The 27,596-nt window shown below is 35.3% G+C and overlaps 1 protein-coding gene across 3 annotated transcripts in view; it reads left to right on the top strand.

The window, feature by feature from the left end:
- LOC110372935 (uncharacterized) overlaps positions 1-27,528 on the top strand; it is a 113,430-nt gene extending 85,902 nt beyond the window's left edge. For all 3 annotated transcript variants that reach the window (XM_064043687.1, XM_064043686.1, XM_021329971.3), the window contains 3 exons: positions 691-784; positions 23,472-24,172; positions 24,380-27,528. In XM_064043687.1, coding sequence (XP_063899757.1) covers positions 727-784; positions 23,472-24,172; positions 24,380-24,490 — 870 coding nt within the window. In that variant the 5' untranslated portion in view covers positions 691-726 and the 3' untranslated portion in view covers positions 24,491-27,528. The remainder of the gene's footprint in view (positions 1-690; positions 785-23,471; positions 24,173-24,379) is intronic.
- Positions 27,529-27,596: the final 68 nt, after the last annotated feature.

Below are 27,596 nucleotides of genomic sequence, written 5' to 3'. Positions count from 1 at the left end.
CGTCTCAAGGTTTCGTGCAAAATCATGAGTAAGTTGACTCTTTTTGCTGGTATGAAGCAATTTGCAGCCATTGCTAAGATAATTAGTTTTACTTTGACAAAAAAAACGAGTTGAACTGCCTATTTAAGAAGGAATTTGGTGTCCCTAACATTTTTATTGTGTACATTTGCTATTGAATATTGTCTCTAAACTACTAAAACTATGCCTACTGAACCCAAAACTGCTCCGCTTACAATTTGGAACCCCGACCTCGTTAATGAGACAGTATTCGCGGAGTACGCGAGGATGTTTAATACCCTTTGTTTTAGCTACCATCCATACACCTATATATAAGTACATAACTACCTCAACATGTAAATGCTGTGAACATTCAGCTGAAATCGGGAATATCAGCTACACACAGCGGCATGTGGAATAAAATTAATATGAATGGTGTATTTTTGGGATGTGGTCGACTTTGTAACGTGTGTTGTTGATGTTTTTATTATTAATGGTTTTCAATGTAAATTCGTGTAAGGCGAAACGGTTTATTCGTAAGCAAACAGAATAATATAACGAATGACTTTTTTAGAATTTCTGTATTTTTATTTGTTTATTTATCACTCCGATGTTTCTGTTTCATATATGGAGTTCTATCGTAATAAACATTTCTAAAACATAATACTGATATGAAAATTGTTCTTGTTGCAGGTCGAAATCGTTAGCCAGTCTTATCAAACTGCCGTCATGACACTACACTGGTGGATGCACTGGTTCTGGGTGACAGCGCTGCTCACCATCCACGGTAAGGATCAAATAATAACGATGTCTTTATACTTGCCTTTGATTCAGCGAAAGAAACACTAAGTTCAGATTCGTAGCTATACTCGCCACCTGACCTTAGCACATCTTTAAGTACGGCAGCCTAACACGGGCGCTATATAATATCTAAGCTTTTAATTAACAAAAAAATACAAAGAGAAAACCCTAGCTAAGCTGAGATATTTTTGTGTGTCGAATAATATTAAATAACATTGAGTGTGCCTATCCACCGAATTATCTCTTTCCAATAATATTACGTGACTAAGCTTTTTCTGAGCCACTTCAACTCCTTCAACTGAACCTGAGGGTCCTTCATTTTCTTCATAATTGATTAGACCTCAAAGGTCAAGGTCCACTCAGCCACTAGAGATATAACAGAGTCATCATCCCAGACCCTTCGGGGTCATTGATGGACCTTTGAATATCAATTAGGTCAAGAGTTTGATAAATATTTTGCAAAGTACATTACAAATGTTGGTATTTTTTTGCAAACCATGAAGTTTGAAATAGTTCTCTTGATTGACAATGCTTTATCATTGATTGCACCCTGAGTTGTTAAGACGTTTGTGAACATATAATTTTTTTGCAGCATCAGTTCATATTGCAATTCGAGAAGCAAATAAAAATAATTTTGTAACTAGTTCTGAACCCCAACATTTCCCAACAGTCATCTCAGAAGTATGTGTTTGTTTACTTTTAATAAAACGAAAAGTTATTTCAATCAAAATTGTTTTCAATTGTGCACGGTACTATGAGTCACATTCTGCGTCTACGTCTGTTTTCATATTTCCTCTAACTGTTTGTGTTTCAAGTTTATATGGTCTTGTTTCCTCAGTAATATACGTGGAACGACAAAACCTTCCGCCCGTTGCACGTTGCCTGTGCCATTTTATTTTCGTACATTTATAAAGTGGAACATATTTAATAAAGACTCATCTAGTTTGCTTGCCTTCTGTTTGGTGTTTGCATTTTATATAAACTTCCCTATAAACAAATTGAATTAAATTCTCTGTCTACGTGCACCAGAGAATTGTCACATTGGAAAATACCATTTCTCTATGGCTTTATTCCTATCTCAACAATATGCCATACTCAACAAGTTCTTATCAAAATCAACTGCCCAGGGAATGCAGAAACATAGAACAAAGTGTCAACACATGTAGCCACTCGAGTAACACGGTATGACAAGATAACACTAGTCTATTTTAAAATGTCATATCACTACAGCTTATCAACGTAAGTGCAAAAGCTTTCCAAAGGATTGATGTACGAGAAGTTCAAGGTTCCACTAACATTCACTTACGACTATCTATTGGCAATATCGCAAGTCACTGGGACCATTCCATTAAATTTGCCAAATCAGGAATTGTTGGGGCAAAGTGCCAAACATGGTGTCAGGTAGAAGAACCACACAGTTCGATAAATGTAGAAAGTTTGTATAAAATTGTGGAATGCTTTGAGCTTTGCACGTGCCAACGATAGTTGAAAGAATAAAAAATGTAGAACTTTATCTCTACAAAGTGTGTTTGTTGGTCTTGTTGGTTTAGCCTTCTTTTACGCACGCAGTGAATCGACCTGATTGTTTGCTAAGTATGGACTGACAAGAGACTGTGATAAGGTACTTCTTATCTATCTATAATACTCTGTTTTTGTGGGAAACAAAAACTACTAAGTTGTAGAATCTACAAGGTAATGTAAACAAAAAAATCTCTTTAGGTACTACTTCAGCAAAACAAGAACTTTGAACATTTAACCTAGATTTCAGCGAAAGCATATCTCCTCATTACGAGGAATTTACTTAAAAGTCAGAAAACTTTCCCACGTTTCAAAAGTTCTTAAATGTTGTGAAGATATTAAGACCTCTTAAATATTTATAATCTGAACTAAAGACCTAAAACACGGCTTGAAAAAGATTGCAAAGAAGTTGAATAAGACATTGCCTTAAGTCAAACTAAATTAAAATCCAAACAGCAATGATGATGATGAGAGAACAATTATTAAAGGCAACATATCAATAATTATATAGTTACTTCAGAAACTCATTCAACTTCCGATTGAAAGGCAATTAATAGGACTGTTAGCAACATCGGAATCAATAACAAAGACAAATCGACAATGTATCCAATTGGGTCAAGGCTCACCCGTTTCCAATAATACGCAAACTATCCATTATCATTATGGCAAAGTATATTTAGGTAAGCAACGAACATTTTAGTATAAATATCTACATAGCCCAAGAAAAGTCATGTGAGAATGTGTGTGTGTTGTGAGAATGTCGGGGTATTGGATTGCCCGGGTAATTGGGTTGAGGAGGTCAGATAGGCAGTCGCTCCTTGTAAAACACTGGAACTCGGTTGCATCCAGTTAGGCTGCGAGCCCACCCCAACACGGTTAGGAAAATGCTCGGGAGATTATGATCTACATGATAGCCCAAAATAATTAAAAGTAAAATTGAAACTAAATATTCTTACCAAAGAAAATGGGGCTATATTTATCTAGGTGTTCTAATCGCTTCCTTTAGGTTTGGTATTGTGATCTTAACCCCAATTCACGCACATAAATGCTTTCCTGAAACATAATTCCAAATGTACATGTATCAAAATTTTGGTCAGGTCAGATATCGGTTAACCTCTTATCCCTTCCGTAGATTCAGTTACCAGGCGTATTAATGTAAGATGGATGGTTATGTTATTATGGTATTAATTCCATATCCCAACGCCGATGTGGGTTCTAAAGCGCTATTTCAATCATCTTCAAGCTTTAGACTAATGTCGAAAATGGCTGATAGATTTCTGTAGTATTTGGCACGAATTTGGTCTTGCGTTTGAATATGGTTTATGTAGATTGTTAAGGGACCCATTCATATCCATAAGACAGGCTAAGAAACTAGTAGAGTTTCCATCATAATACAGGTGCTTACCTATATATACGTTCATACGTGAAGATATCTCATAATAACTTCAAAGAATAGCTTGTATCATAATACAAGAACAACAATTTTGTATAATTTCTTGAATCTTCAATACTTTAACTATCTTAAACTTTACAAATACTTAGTAACAGCTTCCGAACGAAAGTTATTTTTCATAGGAAGCAACTCAATTATAACTTGTCCTTAACAAGTTTTCCTTGCAACCGAAGAACGGTTTAATTTAATAAACCGTTTTCTTTGAAACTATTTTTTCTTTCGATCATCGGAATTTTTCCTTAACTGCGGCATTAATTTTAATCTGATTTTAAGAACACAATCAATAAAGGTGAATTCTTTATGAACCTTTTTTGGAAATGGTGAACATACCATCGATATTAAGAATTTTATTTACATCCTTTGGCCTTTAGCAAACTTCAACAGACAGGATGAGCCCAAGTGTCCTAGATTATTCAGGCCCAAAATAACACCACTCAGTGGTTTACCAAGCTACTGACTACGTACCTATAGGTATAAAAAACCATTATCCGTACTGACGCCCTGACGCCCTCCGTTCCTCTAGTCCTCACGTTAAAAGCCGCTCTCCAGTATCTTTCGCAGCCCCCGCTTTCTAAAAAAGGTCCCTCATTGTTGAATAATGAATAGCCATCTTGTTTATGAAATGTTCGCCGAAAATAAAAGAAGTATTTTTGGGAATTTTTATCATCGCTTTTAATTTGTTTGAGAATGTCTTTGTGATAGGTTGTTTGGTTTACGTCACCAATTTTCGTATCCCATCTCTTTAGAAAGATTATTTTACTAGTTGCCACGTTAATCTTAAAATTGGGATTTGTCTGGGTGTGTATTATTTACTTAACCACATCTTTATCTATTATCGTGAAGTAGGAAATACAGTTAACCTAATAAAATGTAAGTTCCGCAAACACCATTATCGTGCCGTGCAGTAAGTGCTAAGTTGTGCTCTCAAACATACGAACTACTTCCCAGTGTACCCATGTAACCCACAGTTTAGATATGACAATAACTTTAGGAGACCCTACTAATGTTTTGGAAAGATATGAAGGTGAAGCACGTTTAGCTTAACTTAATACCCTGGTTCCTAACCTCTTAGTCATTGTTACAATTCAAGGTTGTGATCCTGATATGAAGCTTTGGAATTTCATTTTCAACATCTTGCAACATAAGGAAGCTTGTATCCATTTGATAGATGGGTTTTGCGTCCTAATAATAGGATTATATGGATACTAGCTTCCGTGAGCAATTTCGCTCGCATCTCGTGGGAGCTACCCCGTAAATAGCCTTCCTTACTAAATGGACTGTTAAACGCTGAATTTTTTTTTCTAATCAAACAGGTAGTATCTAATGAAGGAAACAAACTCTTCACTTTTACTCTTTTAGTTCAGATTTGCTCATCAAAATCTCCATACTAATCTAATCGAGAGTTACATAAACTATGAAGTCCCACACAACATACAAAAGGTTGTGTCGGTATCTTATGTTGCAACTGCGCAAGCTTAGAGCTTTGCTTGCACAATTATTCGTGAGTATTTGTAAGTCGTGACTATGTATAACGTCCTTCTTTATGTATATTGAAAATCAAACTAGCATCCTAAACAAACTTGGTGGATTTGTTTAATTTGGTTTCTTAGCTAAATACAAAGGGGATAGCCGAAGATTGAGCCCCGTCACGTGCTTTTAGTTCTCTCCAAAGTCAATTGGAGGGAATAATGTTTGCATGAACAGAAGTTCATAAGATTAATATTAAGATCGTCGAAAAACTTAGCGCATCCGGATAAAAATTAACCTATGACCTTTATATACATTGGCTATCTAACACTTAAATATGTTCCTAAATCTTCCCAGTGGTTCCTGAGATCAAACAAACATACTCTTCAGCTTTATAATATTAGTACAGACAAATGATAAAATAAGTATCTTTGCACATATGAACTGATCCTTTCAACTACCAGCAGCTAATAATGAAACCTCAGGAACTATAAAATCTACATGTGTAGAATTTGACAAGCGGCCAAATATAGGACGTAGGCATCCGCGTTTATGCGAAACTTATGTTAATATCATAGACTGGCGGAGAGATATTAAAACGAGAATCGGGGTTAATAACACTAGTTTACATGACTTTTGTTCATGAAATGGAATACATACGGTTACATTACTTTGGGTATCTACATCTCAGAAAAAATATTTAAAAAAATCCAGCACGTCAGGTTTTTGAAATATTTATTAAGAAGATTTTTACAAAAAACACATCTAAATAAACGATAGACAGTTAAAAATGGGTAATTTTTGCTCTTTTTTTATAAATATTTTCATCTGTATCTCTCACAACAGACCAACAATAGTCCCCTAGCATGTTTTCGTCCCAAAAACCTTGATAATTTTGCTCAAATAATTTTAAATCTTGGTGAAATCGCTCACCGTGTTCATCACTCACACTACCAAGATTTTCTGGAAAAAAATCTGAGTGGGAATGCAAAAAATGATTTTTTTGTGACATATTTACACCCATACGCTCATAATTATGCAATAAATTTTCAACGATCTCTTTGTAATTATCACTTTTTTTATTGCCTAAAAAATTTTTAACGACACTTTTGAAAGAGTTCCAGGCTGCTGTTTCTACATCGGTTAAAATGCTCTCGAATTTTGTATCGTCCAATATTCTCCTAATTTGAGGACCCACAAATATTCCTTCCTTTAATTAAGCCGCAGAAAGATTCGTAAATAGTTAAAACCAAAAGTTTTTGTTAAACAAAAGTAACAATCGGTTACGTGGTTAGTTGGCTCTCTCCAGATCATTGGTTTACCAAATTTCAGTGATCTATTTTTACCTGAATACCAGGGGCTGAGGACCAATCTGCAATTAGTGCAAATCACATGAGGAACCCAATTTTTATCTTGATTTGACACCGGAAATCCAAAATATTGTAAATAGGCTTCTTGCAATGGTTTTGTTAAAGGGAAACCACGATTTAACTGAACAATTTTCCCACAAACATAACAAAATCGATCTGAATGTAGTTTACACACTCTAGATGACATTTTTATATAAAAATGAGATTTTTGATTCACACAGTTGTTTACAAAACAGAACGTTAACGCATTTAAACAATTGCGGGTAGATAAAAAAAAAGTCATCTATATCTCCGAATTGTGACGTGCTACGAAAAATAAAAAAATATTTTTTTAGTAACCGTCCATAGCCTACTTAAATAATATAGGTTTCATTTCATGAACAAAAAAAAAATATTTTTTTGTAAACTAGTGTAATCTGACTATTATATTGTATTGAATTTTATTGATATGCCACATCAAAGTCATAAGTTTTTGAACGGAGTATACGTCACTAATTAAATAAGCGGATAAGCGAGTTTTCTAGAGAGGTTTTAGGAATGAATCACAATCAATGACTGTCCTAATGACTCACGTGTGTCTATGGCATATTAAATATTAAAAAGAAAATATTAACTTGTATGTCATAGATAATCCTTTTACATTCTACAGTATGATATGAAGACATTTGTAAGCGGTCATGCGTTGACATTAGTCTGGAAACGGCTTGCGGAGCACGAATGATTAATATCATCAGTAACGTGGTTACATTCGCTTCAATGAGTCTATACAATCGGCATATTAGCTAACTAAATAAATAGTTATATATCCCCTTTGGGCTTAGTAATTTCATCTACGTAACGTAACGGAAAATTAGGCTAATAAAATATACCTACAGCAATTCTGAGCAGTTAAAGACTCCTTTCAGAAACATCGTTCACTAAAACAACCCTTAAAAGCAAACCACAGCAAACAAATCAATGAACCCAATTACTGCCTACAAACACCCGCACAATCGATACCTATTAACAAACAGATACCGCTATAAAAAGGAAAAAAACGATAATTTACCTCTACCCTATATTTTGCTAACGGCCCCGACCTTGGTAGTGCTAACCTGGATAGCACGTGCATGATATAATATAACGTGCTTGCGGTGGAATGTTTCATTAACTTTAATGTATGTAAATAATGGAGGCAGGCGTTAATTAGCAGGGATACAAAAAGCTGGCTGTTTGTTTATGCGGTGGCGATTTTACTCGTGTTAAACGTGTCTATGTACGTGCAACGTAGTTATCGATTAATAAAGCATCGAATGTGTTGGCAGGCTCTTATGTGTGAGAGGTTCCAAAAGTTTTTTTCATCATTCACATGAAGTTTGAGCCACTTAAATAAATGCCACATACAGCCTTGGCCAAAAGTATTGAGCACCTTACAAATTTCGCTCGAATACGGTAATTATGGGAGAAACCCGAATCTAATGTTGAAGTATTCTTTTATCGGTTATCTACAAAGATTTTAAAACAATGAGTTATGCTGCAGCTGGCAATAAAACACCTGGGTGCAATTAAATGCGTCTTTTACAATTTTTGTATTAATTTTTTAGTTCGCTACCATCGCTCGTTGTGACAACATCCAGTGATCTAGTGCGTCTTTGGTATTTTATTTCAAAGTTTTAAGTGTTATAGTTGCGATATGCCAAAACGAAACGAACTTTCTTTAGAAAAACGAGTGCAGATACAGCTTCTGCACGAGCAAGAGAAATCACAAGTAGAGATTTCCAAAACTGTGAAATGTTCGCGCCGATCCGTACAATATGATGTTCAGCGATTCCCTGCTACCGTATCACATCAAAATAGACCGAGAACCGGGCGCAAACGCATCACCATAGGCCGCCAGGATCGTCAGTTACTGAGAGAGTCATTAAGAAATATGAAAAAAACATCTTCAGAGCTCGCTGCTGAGTTTTCAGAACAAATGAAGAAAACAATTTCTGCTTGAACTACTAGTAGAAGACTTCAGGAAGCTGGTCTGAAAGGCTGTAAAGCTAGGAAGAAGCCATGGCTCTCCGAGAGCAACAAAAAAGCTCGGTACAAATGGGCCTTACAACACCGAACTTTCACGGCTGAAGATTGGTCAAATGTTGTGTGGTCAGACGAATCAAACTTTGAGGTGAGTAAGTCAATCTAATGCCCTCACAAAATAATATAAAATGGTTTAAATTCTAAACGCATAGAGGAAGTTCTTTTTATTTCTGAAACTCAATATTTTTCACATTATTGCAGATTTTTGGTACACCTGGTGTGACCTTTGTGCGTCGCCGGGTGGTCGAAGAATTTAAGCCAGAGTGTGTGGTCCCAACCGTAAAACACGGTGGCGGCAGTATAATGGTCTGGGGTTGCATGACCGATTCTGGAGTTGGCGAATTGTTCGTGTGTGAGGGCCGCATGGACTCTTCTAAGTCCATAAATGTGCTAGAAACTGCGTTGCTGCCTTCATTCACGAAACTTTTCGGTGACACGAACATGGATAGTGTTAAATTCCAGTAGGATAACGCGCCTTGCCACAAATCTGCTCGCACTATGACATGGTTTCGGGAAAATAGCATAGAGCTTCTTGACTGGCCTGCCCAGTCGCCAGATCTGAACCCCACAGAACATTTATGTGGTTTATTAAAGCGTCGAGTTAGGCTCCACACAATTAACATCAGAGAAGAATTGAAACGCTGCCTGTGCCTAGAATGGAACGCGATTACTGCTGAAGACTGTAAAAATCTTGTTAGCTCTTTACCAAAAAGAATTTCTACTGTAAGTAAGGCAAAGGGTGGATCCACAAAATATTAATTTTCAATTAATAAATAGTAAATTACAAATAAAAAAAAACGTTTTGTTTTATTTCTATTTGATACTCCGCATAAAACTGAAAGATGTCATGGGTGCTCAATACTTTTGGCCAAGGCTGTAGGTATTGTATGTACATTTATGAACTGACACAATGTGAACTGATTAATCCTTACCATCTTACCATAATTGAATTATCTGGAATGTGCATTATAGACTAGCTGAAGGATTATCCTAAAGGGAACAAAGAATGATGAATGGCATTTGGGAATAGTGGAAAATAAGCTATTCAGAAAACAGGTCAAGCCGTGGCATCAATGCTTTTAAATCTAAACACAATTCTTCTTAGACAATCCAATCTTTTCCCAACGGCCTCATACACCTTAAAACTGCACAAAACAGAAAACAAACTATCGTATGTCCACAATAAATTGTCGCACTCGACCCAGCCTTGGCCAGAAGCCACCTGTCCACCGTAACCTGTGACTCAGCAGAGATAGATTACTGTGAAAGGCTTCCTAATGACGTCACACGATAAGCCCTCTTCAGACGGTATTTGTGGCGATTATCCTGACACGTGTAGCACGTGCATAGGCTTATATTTACCCAGCTATCATAGCATGTAGGACGTACATATCGAAGTTATGAAACCTTATTTTTATAGCGGTGTGCCTATAACCATCGGTTGGGTAATTATGAAATCGATATCATTGTCTGCTAAAATCGATCCAGCTGTAAGAATGGTTCAAGGGTATATAAATGAAAAGCCGAAGGGTTAGTAGTTTGACATTGCTAGTTTCAGTATTTGCTAAACGGATTTTGATCAAAATTTTGAGTATTATAGATCATCAAAATAACATACAATACTGTCTATTCCGATATAAGGAGAGTTCCCTCAAGATACGGTATATCATCCTCCGAGCCTTTTTCCCAACTATGTTGGGGTCGGCTTCCAGTCTAACCGGATGTAGCTGAGTACTGGTGCTTTACAAGAAGCGACTGCCCTGCCTGACCTTCTCAACCCAGTTACCCAGGTAACCCAATACCCCTTGGTTAGACTGGTGTCAGACTTACTGGCTTCTGACTACCCAGATTCAAGATACGGTATAAACATACATAAATAAATAGCATAGCGCCTAATTGTTGCGCGCGCGCCAGTCTCACTTCAAGCTCCAGAAAGCACGACCTCAAAGCCTGGCCTTTAAAACTAGAAGCCAGCACGTTCTATCCTCATTTTTACAAGACCTTTTAATTAATCCCGCTATGTTTAAACGAGTTCATTGTTTGAAATAAATGCAACTGCTTTAAGCTTCCGAAAATCACTGAAAAGATTTTCAAATAAATGTTACTATCTTCCGCTTGTAGTTTCACTCACGACGCAGTTGTACATCACTTTCATCTATCTTTGTGAAAAAATCCAGCTTGATTAGTGCATTGGGTCTCATGATTGCATACACAAATAATACATATTGTTATTACTTCATAGCACTAAGGCATAGTCTTATATGTACTGATATAGCTTTTATCATTCCACCCATAAACTTTTTCTTAGACTTTACTTTTAGGTTTTCAACGTACAGCGTAGTTTTTTCGGTAACAAATACCATAGTGTCTGCGACAGTCATTGTTCTTCCAGATACAGATTGAACTCAAAATTCCATTGTTAAACATAAGCACTAAAGCATAAAAGAGAGCTAAGCAAAAAATGCGCCGTTTTTATGACATTTTCAGGCATTTTATTTCAGTATTCTATTTGTAGTCTCGGCTATTAAGTTCATACTTCGTTACTGCTAAGATAATTTCGCAGTCTGTTGGGTCGTTGCCCTCGCGCCAACTCTAAGTTGCTTGTAAATGTTTATTTATACACTACTAGACTTGTACATTGTCCAAGAGTTGACAATTATGTGAGATGTGACACTGTTTTGCTTGAGTGTCGCGAGAAACTTATTGTTACTACATCTGCTTTGTAGAGTCTTGAGCTCTTGTATTTGGGTATCTTATGTAAAAATTTAATTTTGTGGCTAGTGTGGTCATTCAGATGGATTTTTGACGAATTCTTTGACATTCAGTAAAAGACATGTCACGTAAAAGTTTTCTTATGTATATTTTTTTCAAAATTAATGTTTTACAATCAAATGCGTCTAATTTTCATTTGACTCATCCGTCATGACATGTGCCTAGTCTTTTCCCAACTATGTTGGCTATTTGATCTTCTCTTTATCTTAAAATATTTGTCTAGGACTTTGGAGTTTGCATTCGTGCAGTTAATCTTAACTGCATTAAAAGCAACTGCTGTATAAAAGCAGCATTAAACGACGTAAAGTGACATTTTAATGCCGTATCTATAACTTGATCTATGGCTCACAAACCGGCGCCAATTTCTTATTACAATGCGAACATTAATAGCTGTTTCTAAATAGCGTGTGCATGCAATGTGTCACTAAATCAATCATTATTACTATTATACAAGAGTTGATCTGTCTATGTACACTAGAGAGCATTGGTCTCGGCCATTCAAGCGTGTCTTTAGCGTCATATTTCATACATTTTACGATGGAATACGTGGTGCGTTTGTTAGTTATTTCGTGTATTTAACTTTGATATAAAAGAAGATATATAGATGCAATTGAAATAACCATTTAATATTGCTTTTTTTACCGTTGATGTAAACACAATTTAAGACATATTTTAGTGCACATATGTACACAGGTGCACTCTATTAAATCACTAACGTAGCCTGATGGGATGGCAATCGGACATGACTGGAGAGAGATCAGGCGCAGGACCGATAAATTAATGATTCTCTCTTATCTTATAGGGATAGCAACACTATTGAAAGCAGATAACAACCTGATATTAGTCTACTGAATTCTTATCTACTGTATCCATACAATGTATCATGTCCCGTGAAAGTAAAGTAGAAGGAAAAATAAATATGACGCAAACATTTTGTTACGATCTAGTCTAGAATAGATCTTTTTTAAAAGCTTTGAAAGCCCGTAATATATCGAAATTAACAGAGCATGAACTAATTGTATTTTACATGCCTTTATAGTTTTGATGACCAAAATTGTTTTTCTCCTTTCAATATTTTTAGGCCTTGTTTGCAATAAAATTAATAGCCTATAAACAAAACGTTACATTGTTGCGCAGTTGCCCATTGAACCAGCAAAAGCAATTAATGGCTTACGAGGATTTTCATTAAAAATGTCACTCTCTCGACATCACACAAATTAAACGTGCCGACGTCGTAATATGTTTAGGGTATGTGTCGACTAGCCTGCTGTGATCTCATCGGACGTTCGAGTCACACGAAACTATGATTTCATAGAATCTTACGTATCACATCAGCTAAAAATGACACACAAAATTTACAACAGGTAGCTGTTACTCCATTTTTCCAGATCCTTAGAGAAATTACTGGACTGTAATAATCTTAAACTGCAAAATTGGTTCTTCGTACAAAATATTGCCGAATCTTTTGCATTCCTACGTAATATCAGTCAGGATAACCCCAAATGCTTACCGTCACAAGCTAGACATAACGTCACATCAATCTAGCATAAAGCTTAGGCCAATTTTCGCAGCCCATTTCATCCTCAGCGTTCATGTATCTTCACTAATTGTTGCTTAAGCCCAGTGATTAGGCCAATCACCTCTTTACTTGATACGAGTAATGGTCGGACGACGGCTATTAAGGTTTAACCGTGTTTACCTTCGCCTAATAGATATTTTGGGGGACTAAATGGTGTTTACTGGATGGCTGGTAAATTGGGCTTTCGTTTGGAGTTTGGTGAAATTTCTATTTTCGTAGGTAAACTTGCTTACCTACGTTCTCGCTCCCCTAGATTATTCTGGAACTCTGGAACGTGATCTAGGATCTTTAATCACATAAATGCTGACCTTCTTCTGATCGACACAAATGAAATTGTAATCAAGAGGTAGAGCTTTTGTATCCTCTTTGAAATCTCTACCTAAGTCTTTAGAAAATCAGGTCTTGCAATTAATATGGTAGCCTAGATAAATGCTCATTCGATCTGCAATACCAGACCGCGGTTTTATTTTCCATGTCAGTCGCTCGGTCACGTAACTCGAGATGAAAATTCAATTGTGTATCATGTTTTTGATGTTGATCCAATTTATTTGACGTCTCTCATGTTTGCATTAACAATATTTTCTTTCTTTCATGTTTCCCGTTAATGTAACATTTATAAAGGGGGACTGACGCATGTATATAATAATGTTGATGTTTCTCTCTTCGTTTTCCAAAGACTTTGGAATAGGGGTCGTGTCAACTCGTATATTTCCCAGAGGTTTCTGAGAATTTTTAATCGAATGTCTCTTACAATGTTTTGCTGTTGTATGCTAAGGCCCAGACTACACCAAAGCAGAGTGAAAAAGTTTTTTAACAACCAATAGAATGTCTCGCTCAAGGATACTACCGAATGGAGTGAGTTTGCTGGCGTCTGTACCTAACAAACGCATGCAAATGTTGAATTTGCTTTAGAATATCTATAAATAAATTAGGTAACTATATAAAGGAAAGTTTGTCTCAAAGGCTAGAAGTCTGAACAAAGTTTAATTGACTGCCGCAATTAGACCACACCTAGCTTAAATGTCTAGCGATTGTCTCCAAAGCGAACTCAGACGTAATCTGTTTAGACTGTTTAGAGTACTAAACAACTACGGGTTCGGAAATACTGCTCGTGCTAAATAACTTTGCAACTTTGAAGTTAGCCATTATGTTAACTCCTGCCGCATTAGAATTGGCTGTACAAAAGTCATAAAAAATATTGGGAACTATATTTTTTGTCACCAAAATTTATATTTGTCATCAAGTTGTATCACCTAATAAATAGATCTATCGCCACGAAATATTTTCGTTCTCAGATAAACAAAGAGTGTTCCCAGGTATGAATTACCAAATTATTGTTAATATAATGTGTAAAATATGAGATGGATTACCAATAAAATTGTAGTGCCTTACATGAATATAAACTTCGTTCTTATAATAATAGTTTTATTACTTAAATAATAACTTGGTGCTCAAAATGGTAGATCTGTCACCAAATAAATCGATTAATCGATCCCTGACTGCGACTCCTTTTTATTTGTTATTTTGTCACCAATACAGTAGTTACATTTTATTTCGTTCAGTTATTAAAATAATGTATTCGTTACCAATTTAATATATCAGTTTATAATTTTAATGATTATTTTTCCGACCCAAATATCGACCAATAGAATTGCACCATTCGACGTCACGTGGTACAACCTACATGGTATTATACTGATAATTTTTTTTTGAATATTTTCTCTGGTCGTTGCTACGTCAAACTGACAGGTTGTGGCCGACATTTGGGACGGAAAAATAATCCCCCGAATACCACACGAGCTTCAAAATTATCTGGCATTTCCCTCAAGGTTCCCTGCAAACAAATAAAGTCGTCAAGTTTTTCAGGAAAATTCACTCGCGCTTCGCGCTCGTGATTTTTTAACCTGAAAAAGTTGACTCCTTCATTTGTTTGCAACGAACCTATCGGGAAATACCCGATAATTTTGAAGCTCTTGTGGTATTATAAGTGAAAATATGTTCAAAGGGAAGAGGAAGGGAAGGGAGACAAATGGGTGCGCTTTCGGGCCTCAACGAATGGGTTGTAGGTTGTAGCCCTTCAAAATCCAAACCAGCGCTGATTATTTAGTGATTGTTATTTTTAACAATAAATATTGATTATTTTGACTTTAATATCGAATCTGATCTTTAATAGTGTTTTATTTACTATTCAGCTAAATATTTAATTTAAATATATTTATACTACCTGTGGAAATTAAGACACTTGGGAGAGGCACAGGATGATGACGACCACCCTACATTTTTAGACCTTCATGAAATTTTATAGTGATATAATATATGATTTATTGGTGATCTCTTTAAATTAGTTTGCTTAAATACTATTAGGACAAACCTATTATAATACATACAAAACCATTTATTTGGTACTTGACCCCATATCTACATGATTTTCGGTAATTTATTGTGGAATTGATTTTATATTGTTTGGTGATACATTTTGGTGACAAATCTACTATTTTGAGGGCAAACCCTATTATTTAAGAAACACAAAATGAATTAAATTGGTGACAGCTTAAATCATACCCAAAAATATTTACCAAACACTACTGCATATGGGGAAGACGCTAAGTTCAGATATGCAAAGTTATTTTGTGAACTATAGCTGCATTTACTCCATCTGGCAAGTAATAAGGAAAAACTAAATGAATGTTTCGCAACAGTAAAAGAGCAATTTCAAGTGGTTTAATACCATGCGTATCATCAATTTATTCTGGGTTAATTACTTCACTTTCTATACTGAATGAGTACTTGAAACGATACGGGTAAGTCACTGGTATTCAAAATGTATTGCAACATGCTAACTGATAGTAGTTTCTATTTAAAACAATTGACGTTTAAAAAGAGTTTTTGTATCTTACGTCAGCGGTAAGTGGATTAACGGCCAGTTTCTTCACCAAAAGTAATGTCTAAAGTTAAAGTAACGGTTAAATTCAATTTTTCTATGAATTTTGCTGTCACTTTAGCCTTGAAAAAACGAATTTGACCGTTACTTTTACTTTTTTTTTTTCAAAATCAAAAGTCATTTATTCAAACTTGGCTGCAAAACAGCACTTTTCGAACGTCAAAAAATAAATTTACAAAAGACAGCCCCCAAAACGCCCACCCTTCACCACTTCCTATGTGTTTTTGCTGGGAAGAAGAAGTGGCGCAACAAACTCCCCAGCAACACATGTCTGTCTGTTAGGTTAGAAGAACCTTAAACATTGTTTGATATGTACATTTGTATACAATTTAATTTGTATATTACATTAGAGGACAATACAGTAAAATAATTTATACACCACATGCTAGCTAGCACTCACCCTACATACCTTTACTAACTCAAGCATTGAATATGTTTGATGAACAGAAAATTAAAATTATAGCCTCCAATTATTTACACTTAATAGTATATCCAGGGAGTGCCCACCTACATGTGCTATTCTTTTGTAAACTAGTAAATTAGACCGCTCAGCCAGAACATATGTAAAATAAAAAGAGTTTACAAATAAAAACAAAAAAAAACTTATATATAGTCAGTAAGACGACCTGGCACCACAAGCAGCACCCGTTCACGAGCATAACGCGAGGATCAGCCATCGCCCCCCTCGCACATTTTTGAGGGAGGGAGGCAACCCGACCGCCGACGCTACCGCAAGACATTACTTTAACTTTAACTTTTGATGAAGAAACTGGCCGTAAATAATTTTGGGTTTATTTAAATTTTATTTGTTTGTAATTATTGACATTATATCACCATCCATCATGAAGGTACTTGCAGATACTTACAATTTGCACTAAAAGTGCAATAATATGACGTCACAGTTTATTAGTTTATAGTTCTTGCGATATAATTCAGCAATTACATTTTTAATTAGTCCGGCAATAATCATAAAATTATATAATCTATACTAATATAATACAGCTGAAACGTTTCTTTTTTTGTATCCTAAAGACTCCGACACTACTTAACGGATTTGAAAAATTATCTACTGCTGGAAAGCTACACTCTTCCCAAATAACATAGGCTGTATTTTACCCCGGTATGGGCAGAAGTTCCTACGGGACGCGGGTGAAACCGCGAGAAAACGGCTAGTGATGTTTATAAATTGTAAGAACTGCTCCAATCACTTAAAAAAAGTCACCTGTATTTTCTAAAATTATTAGTAAAAATGCATTGTAAAAACTCACGCTTCCTAACAAATGTGATTTCACCTTTACAGTGGAACTCGAAAAGAATTCTATTTCTGTGTCCGCGTCCACACACATTTTAATCTTGTTGGTGATCTAGTTTTTGTAAGAAGTTATGTTGGAATACACAGGACCTGCAGTTGTGTACGGGAACGCCTTTATTTTTTTGTCATTGTAACAAAGACAGAGACCCGCTCTAGAGTATACTTATTTGTCACTAATATAGACGTTAGAAGTTAAGGAAATAGTTTTTTCACAAAAATAAAACCGACTTTAATAAATCTTTCACCCAAGTCTGACAAATACTATGCTGAAAATCGCATCAAAATCTGTTACTATATACGTAAAGATCAATCTGAGAACTGCGTTTTTTGAAGTCGGTTGAAAATTAAATTGAAACCACACCAAGATGCTATTTTCTGTACATGAGAAAAACAGTACTCTCACCTCTACAATTAAAATTATATCATCATAATAGCTTTACAGCATTATTAATTAGCATAATAACATAATGTTAGGCGTATTTGTAACATAACATGAACATTATGAGAATATCCCTAACATAAGTATAGACGTGTAATTAATCTGGTTACTTCATACCACTATTAGTTACGTCAACCGCGACGCGTTGCGTATGCGCACCTATTGAACTTACTTTTGTGTTTTTGATTATTATTTTACGGTACTACGGTTATTGTATTTTTGGTTGATGTTTCCAGTGACTACGACAATTGTTCGTTCTTTCATAATAATAATATTTTTATATTTGAAACTAGCTTATTTTAGCACTTTCACCCGCCTAGCGTGAATCATAATTATCATCGTACTCCCTGATAAAAATCAGCCTGTAGCCTCCTTCGATAATTTTGCTATCTAACATTGATAGAATTCAAATCGGACCAGCAGTTGAGACTAGCAACACTTCAGGAAACAAACTCTTCAGCTTTATAATAATAGCATAGAAGTATTCATTTTTAACTTTCGAGTAACTTTCCTAATGTAAACATCATAATATCAATAGTAACCAGGCAGCGTTAAAGTGCGTGTTCTTATCCCGTATGTTTTCACACGTGCACTCAACTGGATTAGGTTTTCTAGGGCACTTTTTAATACCACAGCTTTTTTTGTTGACTTTGAGGCAACGTACACTGTAAAAATAGACTGTAAATACTAGACTATTATTACTGCTTTTAGACGTACTGAAATGAGGTTAGTAAAGCGAAGTCGGCTTTTGAAAAGTCGTGGTTTTAGTAAGGTCTTTCAAAATTTTGTTTTCTTAATGGTTACCACAGTTGCGGCTGCATTTAATAAAGGGTATGATTTAAGCTGTCACCAATTTAATTCATTTTGTGTTTCTTAAATAATAGGGTTTGCCCTCAAAATAGTAGATTTGTCACCAAATGTAGTCACCAAACAATATAAAATCAATTCCACAATAAATTACCGAAAATCATGGAGATATGGGGTCAAGTACCAAATAAATGGTTTTGTATGTATTATAACAGGTTTGTCCCAATAGTTTTTAAGCAAACTAATTTAAAGAGATCACCAATAAATCATATATTATATCACTAGAAAATTTCATGAAGGTCTAAAAATGTAGGGTGGTCGTCATCATCCTTTCAGCCAAAAGAGTCTACTACTTAACTGGTCATGTGCCTCCCCCAAAGGGTTTAAATAATTTCTACAGGTAGTATAAATATATTTAAATTAAATTTCTAGCTGAATAGTAAATAAAACACTTAATTAAAGTCAAAATAATCAATATTTATTGTTAAAAATAACAATCACTGAATAATCAGCGCTGGTTTGGATTTTCAAGGGCGCCCTTTTTTTTCTGGCCGATAAGTAATTTTTTTGCTTCTGGTGGGGGGTTGGGCACCTTTACGCCTATGGCTAATCCGATAATATGCTTGCATCGTATGATCGTACCTACAACCAACCTACAACCCATTCGGTGAGGCCCGAAAGCGCGCCAATTTGTCTCCCTTCCCTTCCTCTTCCCTTTGAACATATTTTCATTAAAATTATAAACTGATGTATAAAATTGGTAACGAATACATTATTTTAATAACTGAACGAAATAAAATGTAACTACTGTATTGGTGACAAAATAACAAATAAAAAGGAGTCGCAGTCAGGGATCGATTAATCGATTTATTTGGTGACAGATCTACCATTTTGAGCACCAAGCTATTATTTCAGTAATAAAACTATTATTATAAGAACGAAGTTTATATTCATGTAATGCACTACAGTTTTATTGGTAATCCATCTCATATTTTACACATTATATTAACAATAATTTGGTAATTCATACCTGGGCACACTCTTTGTTTATCTGAGAACGAAAATATTTCGTGGCGATAGATCTATTTATTAGGTGATACAACTTGATGACAAATATAAATTTTGGTGACAAAAAATATAGTTCCCTTTAATAAAAAGCTATTCAGTTACGAGTTTGAAATACTTATTGTCCGAACACAAAATTTAGTTTTAATATAGAAAATAACACATTCTGTTTTCTAGGTTAAAGGTTTTATAGTAAATGGACTTATCACAGATTCCAATGAAAATACGGAAGCTCCAAAAAAATTTCTGAAAAAGAGGAACTTGCAAGAAACTCCATGGATATGTAAAATATGCAGATGGATGTGTATTAGTGATTTGTTACTTAGGGATGAAACATTAAGGCTTAGTTCTCCTCTTATATTGAAATGAACCCTCGGAGTCCTGGCCGCTTAGTTTAAACGTTTCTATAATTGCGACCGGAACAATTTGCGGGAGACCCTCCCACGCAAACTCAACATAACTGTATTTTGAATACCGCTGGGTATTTGTTATTTACTTTAGTTTAAAATTAGTTTTGGGTCTGTTGGTTCTAAACAACTTTTCATGGAATCCGCTAACACATTCCAGAAATCCGATAAAATTACAATCAAGTTACATCCTCTTTGTCTTGGCTGACACGACCTAAAAATAGACCCAGAAATCAGCCCTAAAAACAACGTCTGTTTCATAAGAAAAGAAGAAATATCATGACATAAATGGATTATTTATCGACAAGTAAGATGAATGCCTTTTCATGTACAAAGGCTGTTTCCAACTTGATCTAGATAAAAAACCAATACTTCGCCGTGACGACGAAATAAATAAATCCCGAAGACGGCACATACCTTTCACGAACTTTATTAGATCAGAACTTGGGTTGTTTTATCAGAAGATCCTAACAAATCGCATAAGAAAACATTTATTCGCAACAATAGGGTCGTTGGACAACAAATGGGAAATCGGGAGAAATATAACTAGGCCAGTTTTTATAAAGGACACTTAATTTTGTACTGCAAAGTTCGACCAAACTCTCAAAATATAACCTTGGTTTATATCTATATTTTGTACACCCTCCAAATTCAAAATAACTTTATCAACAAAAAATACGGGAATCCATGGCAGCCCTAAGCAACTAAGCTAATACCATTCGACAGAACTTCCAATCTTTCGTAACTCCCTAATATGGCATAAGCAACTTATCAGACGGACGACCTTCCGAGCTCCGAACCTTGCAAATCTCTATCAACAAATAAAGTCTCTCATTACTCTTTTACGACAGTACAAGCCGAATAAATTGGACTGTATCGAGCATTTTTTGCACATTTTCGATGAAAGCCGTCCTCGACCTGCTATGACCCAACCTTGCAGCTCTGATAAAGCACGAGACCTCGTTGTGGCACTACAGTTTAACGAACCCCGCTACTAGAATTGATGGAGTTGGCTAAAGCTCTTGAAAAAATTGGGGCCTTTTCTTTTGTTAAAACTAACTGGTCCATCTCTTTTAGACTCGATGCTTACTGATTATGGAGAATCGGAACTTCTTCCCATACGTAGATAAGTTCCCGTCAGTTTTTGTCAAACAGTAACAAACTACATTCTTACAAACTTTCGCGTTTATACTATTGGTAGGATCTGATGTCTATCTCGTGCTATACTCCAGGGATCTAACTTTATTCAAGAAGCTAGATCAATGCATGTGCAATAGTATAACAATATGCCTGGAGGATTTCATACTAGAAAATGTAAATGGAAACATAACTACTACTATAAGCATCTCAAAGCATTTTCATACAGGAGTATCCGCTAGCGGATTCTTTTAAGCCAGCAATTTCAAACATGCAATATATTAAAGACTTTATAGACAGATACATATACGATGAAAATCAATAGCGGATTCATGGCTTAAATGCCGCATTCGCCCTAGAATGTCAGTTATCTTATAAACCACATACAATCGTGGACGGTACCACACGGAAGAGGTTTGCTTAAAGAGGTCGATCTGAGGCTGATTTACGAATACTTGACATTTCAAGCTAAATAAATGGCAAGTTCCTTACAAAGACACACTTTCTGCCCTACTCTAACACCATAGAAATGTTCTTCGGTCTCTGTTCAACTTTAACTAATGACCTATAACAGTTCGGTTAGGGTCTGGTTAAGCTGAATATTGAAATATCACAGTTTCATGTTTGAATAGTATTGTGAATGTAAGGTTACTTGGTAAACAGGTTTATTCTAAAGCAGAAATGCATTTACTAGTTATGGTTGCTTCACTGAACCTTGTGACATAAGCCCCATGCCTCTTTTCTTAACGTTGGCGTAAAATCAAAATATTGTGAAGTAAAGGGTAACCTGTAATAGACAGGTCGAGATTTCCCATTTTATTACCATCTTGAAACCTAGCAACATTGAGCCTATTCGCCAAACAAATAAACATATCCTGACATCGATTTTTCTTAATACAGTCGTCAAGTTTTCATTTCCTGAACGAACGAATTTCGGAGACGGCAACGAAATCCTAATCGAATCCGACACTCACTTTGTACCCCCAAACTTGACTAGCCTATAAAATATACGGAGGCACCGACTGAATATCGATATTCAGACACAATGGAAAATCACCGAGTATTCTCAGCTTTTTGGGGAAACGAGCAGAATTCGGCTGGATCTGAAATTGGGAAAATGTAAGGAGAAAATTATAGGAAAAGGTTCAATTACCCTTAAAAATACTACTTATATTAAGAATAATTCCTTTTATTAAAGCTATATGAAACGGGGTTTTTACGTAATTTTTCAGATCCAATTTCTGAAAGAAACGTTAAATATAATAAAAAGGTGATTTTCGACGTAACTGACGTTGTGTGGGCGTGCTATACACAGGTGAATACGCCTACCTCTTCCGCGTAAACACCCGTATCATTTTGTTTGTTCTGAGCCGTTTCTTCGTAACGTTTAATTCAAAGAAATGTTCTTATATTCAGTACATTTTGGGTAACAAAAATACTTTGCCGCCACTGCCACTCATTTCATAGCTATATTACACAGTTATAGGCAAATATTCGAGACTGTTCTACAAATATGAATATTTCTTCGTCCCCGCTCTCAGTCGACAGCAAAGAATTCCCTAAAAGCATTCCAAGTAAGTTTGTTATCGAATTGTTTCGTACTGCCTTTGAAGCAATTTTCATGTTATTGAGAAAACCTTCGCATAACAAGATTTAAAGGCAGGTGCCACTGCCATGACTTGTACCAAAAAATATGTGTTACATTAATTGGAGTTTTCTTCTGGTTAACCATACAATTTTATTTCTTTGTATCGGGACGTGCTGATGCCGTCAGGATGGTTCACAAAATGTAGTGTATCTTTTCTTTTCGTGACGTGCCAATACCTATGAGTGCTTCAATTCTTACATCATAGGATCCATCCAATTACGGAGTAGCCTTGTTAAAATTCTGTGTAAAACGCTTCAGTTTGTTCAGCGCTGTTTGCTTAGCCGGCGACTACAGTGCCTACGTTTATGTTAATAGCCACCTTCATTAATTTCAGCCTTCCCATTTAAACATTTATTTTTTTAAGCTAACGACTATTTGTCTGAAGTTACAAAGGGAATCTAGAACGAAGCTAGAACTCTTGCCTAATCTGCGCCTAAGCCTTCTAGACTCAAGGCCTACTTTTGTGTGGCAAACACGTCTTACCTACTTATATTTCCTGCCGCAATTATATTGATGATCAAATGATTGCACCTGTTTCATCACTTTTATAATGATCCATTTGTGTCTTGGCTCACGTAACACAATCGACAAACAACGCAACATTGTGCTATCTATCGATTTTATTATCTTCTAACTATATAAATCTCAACCTACAATACTTGTAGCACTTGGCTAAATTACTTGTTATCTTTTCCAGCGAGCAGCGGGCGAAGCTTCGCAGCGCCCCAATCCGAGGAGTTGCAGCACATTAGCGCTGACACGGAGCTGGACCGACGACTCTCAGAGCGCCAAGGCCGAGCCATGTACTACACCAAGACACCAGTCACCACGCAGACCTCAAACACGACAGACAACCAAACAGACAGACCACCAGAAATTATAGTCACAAACACAACAGACCCAAATAAGACGGAAGAAATAGTACACCCGGCCATTCAGTGGACGGCAGTTAACATCACAGATATGAGTAACGTTACTCAAGCCCCTAGTATAAACGTGACGGTCCCTCCGTTCACGAATTTGACGGACACGCAGAACACAACGTTCGCGTCCAAGAAGAGGAATCTGACCAGACCAGATTTCGTGAAGGACGGTGGAGGGAATGTGGCAGAAAGTCGAATAGTGACAGAGAAACCTTTGTCATTGGAGACCACGTTCTTGCAGACTCGGATACCACCGAACGTAGAATCTTCTAGAAGGGTGATAGACCAGGGTGAAGGGGGGATGGATACTGGAGCTATAGCTGGCATATCGTTTGCTGCGCTGGTTCTCGCAGCTTTAGCTGGAAGCACTGCCTTCGTGCTGTATCGACGGAGGTATCTGAACAAGCCACAGACTTTGAATGACAAGTGCTCGAATCCCGATTCGAGTGGATATCTTGATGACAGTACTATAAGAGTAAGTATCGATTTTGTATTGTTTCACAATATTTTATCATTCTAAAACTTGATATGTATAATCATAGTGTAGATATTCAATGATTATGCAAATATCAGTCGAGTTATAAATAGAAAAACTACATGAACGAGCCCCCCTTATCATTATATGATACCATATTATTTCAGATTCTTCGCTCCCCTAACTGACTCTTCGTCTCTTTTCCAGGATAACTCCGAAGAGATGTACAGCCTGGACAACGATTCGTTCCTCAATTCCCTAGAAGCGATGACCATTCAGAACTACTGGACGGACACCGTCAAACACACCAAGCTGTGATCCCGCACCTAGTGGCGTCACAAAATGGCGACCAGGAATTGATTACAAGATGGCGGTGACATGACTTATGACGTCATCACGACTTTACTCCTATGTACTGTCAAAGATTAGAAAGGAATTGACATGATTAAAATTAGATTGACAGATGATATATCTAACATCACAGTTTAGATAAGATAGACAAATCCTCGTGTGAACGATGACACCGTCTGATTGGTTTGACATTTTTAAATTATTGAAATATGACATGAGATGACATTTAATTTGATCAAGACGTCGATAGAAATATTTTTATAATTCTCCGTAATTATGTATTTGAAACTTATTTTATTATATTAATAAATATATAAATTTCTAATTTAAAATCTTGATAACCAAAGCAACAAAACAAATTACATAATCTTGAATTATCATTTTTATTTGATTGAATATCGACATAATTTGACAGTTGTAAGACTTATGAAAAAGTGACAAATTAGTGAAAGCAATCTTAATGAAAACCTCAATAGGCCTAGAAACTTATATGAAAGGACTTGAATGATAACCCCGACTTGATACCGACCAGTGTACATTGACTCTCAAATACTTTACTTTTAATGGACTTGGACAGCAATAATTAGAAAAGAGGTTTGACATCATCAACAGAATTTTACAAGATATAAAGATTAACTGTAGATTCCATTAGGATTTATTTAGGTATGAAGCTACCTGTTCTAAACTGAGTTTAGTTCAGAGCTTGCCAATAAATCCTACTTCCCACTTTTTTCTGACAATTGGCGCCAATTACCAACCGCCATGTTTAAAAAAATCTGATTTTTCGTTCAGAAACTGTTGATGAAATAAAAAAAATTAAATGGACTAAATTAAGACATGACAAAAATCTTCAACTTTTCTATATTTGATTGAGTGTAAATTTTAAATAGTTTATAGGCATGATGCAATTAAGATAAAGTTATTAATATTTTTAATAAATACATACATGTAGTTTTTAATTTATACTAGATTTTAGTCTATGTTTTTGTCATAAACTTGTAAATACATAATAATTGTTGTGATAATTTTCGGTAGATCGTTACTTTTTAGATGAAATGCAGTAATTTTTAACATTTGCCGTGACTATGGGAAAATAGACGTTCTTGCCATTACAATAAGAACCACATTTCAATGAGCAAATGTTAAAAAGTACTGCATAAAGAGACGTACAGACGTTGCTATTAAATGTCGCTGAGAATAATTTATACATTATATTCTGGACATTATAATCGCAATGTGTGTTCGGTAGTACATCTTGTCCCAGTAGAATATACATGTATGTGTAAAATTTGATATTTTTGTAATATTCCCTTTGTGTGAAGTTTAAACAGAAATACTGTATTAGAGCTTTATAATCACACAAAAATGACTTGAATAATTTTTTGGAACATTCTGAACAAAGTTTCCGCTACAAAAAACAACTAATGAATTGAACCTTTGTCTTAATCACAACATGCTTTGGTCTGTAGTAAAGTTTCTAATACAGATTTATGTACTATACTTGTAGGTTGTAAGATTGAAGATTACTATTCTTTAAAGATTTTCCAAATAAATTCAACCATCAATATTCATGTAACATAGTTTATAAGCACCATTCATGGGTAAGACAATCGAAATTTTATGCTACACAAAAATATTTGGTAAAAAAATATAATGAAGCATAAAAAGAGTGATTATTTTTGTCACTTAAAGAATGACTTACCGTGAATGGGATAGCTTTAGACGTAAGAATGTGATCTCAATATATCATTTTTAAATAAGCGTGGAATGTCTGTGTGTATTAGCTTTAAAATCTCCAATTTACTTTTTTATAATGTAATCAAAACTGTAAACAAATATTTAAAGCATACATATGCATTGAATTTTTTTATTTGCATAATTCCGACATCTGTGTATTCGGATTTCAAAACTTTCATTTTTTTCTCTATTTTTAATAATTTAATGAAATGATTATATTGCAATTCAATGTTTTAACAAATCTGATAATATGTATATTTTTATTCATTATTAATGTTGACACATTTCCAAATCTTTAAGTCTATGTTTTTATGGTTTTATGAATATTTTAATTGTGATTGTATGTCCGTCCATTGATTGAGATTGTTTTCTTTGTTTTTATTAATTGGCAATGTTTGAACCACCAATAAATCGGAATTTAAAATTGAAAATATAAGCAACGCATTTATCTCTCATCATCAGTCATATCAATTTAATGTAAATAATATTTCTGATATTATGTGTGTAATAATAAATGTCGTGTGAAGTTATTCAAGGAGTCTTTATAACATATTTAACATTATTTAGTCTGGCAGTTCCGATGCCTTTTGTAAATTACTGATGAACTAACTTAGCGTTCCATTGGTAAGACCTAAACCATATCCAGGGATATAGGAATATTCTTAGCCCTGAGTAACTTAATAGCCATGCCAATCTATCCAGATTCACGAAAATGGTTTATCAATGGAACGCTACTAAGGGCCACTTTTGAATTGCGTAGATTAGGTAATTTTGAGCTTAATCAGAAAATATATTCGTAACTAGAATGAAGTATTAAAAAGTGAGAATAACTTCTAGTTTGAAAGTATATGTCATTGGAACTACCAGCACCGTATTCCTTGTAAGAAAAATATTAATGTACTTTAATTTTTTTAATACTGATGTGTTGTGAGATACATATTTTAATAGTTTTTGAAACTATCCATAGTAACCTGTACTTATAATAGATGCCATAGATTTGTTTTAATTGTGAAAATTAAAGGCCTGCTTATACAAGAGACAGCCGATATCATACCTCCTTTTCAGATGAAGAATGTATGTCTATGGCTGTCCCTAGTGTGAGCTGGACTTAAAATATTTAAAGTTCCCAGTACAAGGTGCTAGGAGATTTTATGTCTGTAGATTGAAACGTAAGAACCCCCAATTTATGTAGATCACAGTAATGTGTTTGGTTTATAAGCCAAAATATAGTAATACTTTAGTATCATTAAATATATTTTTACTTGGAACGTGTTGTCTTTTACTTCTTTATTATTATGTTTTGAAACAATGGCCACCTACCGAATCCCTGATCGCG

Source organism: Helicoverpa armigera, chromosome 3, assembly GCF_030705265.1.
Source record: "Helicoverpa armigera isolate CAAS_96S chromosome 3, ASM3070526v1, whole genome shotgun sequence".
NCBI lineage: Eukaryota > Metazoa > Arthropoda > Insecta > Lepidoptera > Noctuidae > Helicoverpa > Helicoverpa armigera.
The sequence above is the reverse complement of the archived record's forward strand: the minus strand, read 5'-3'. Positions and strand labels throughout refer to the sequence as shown.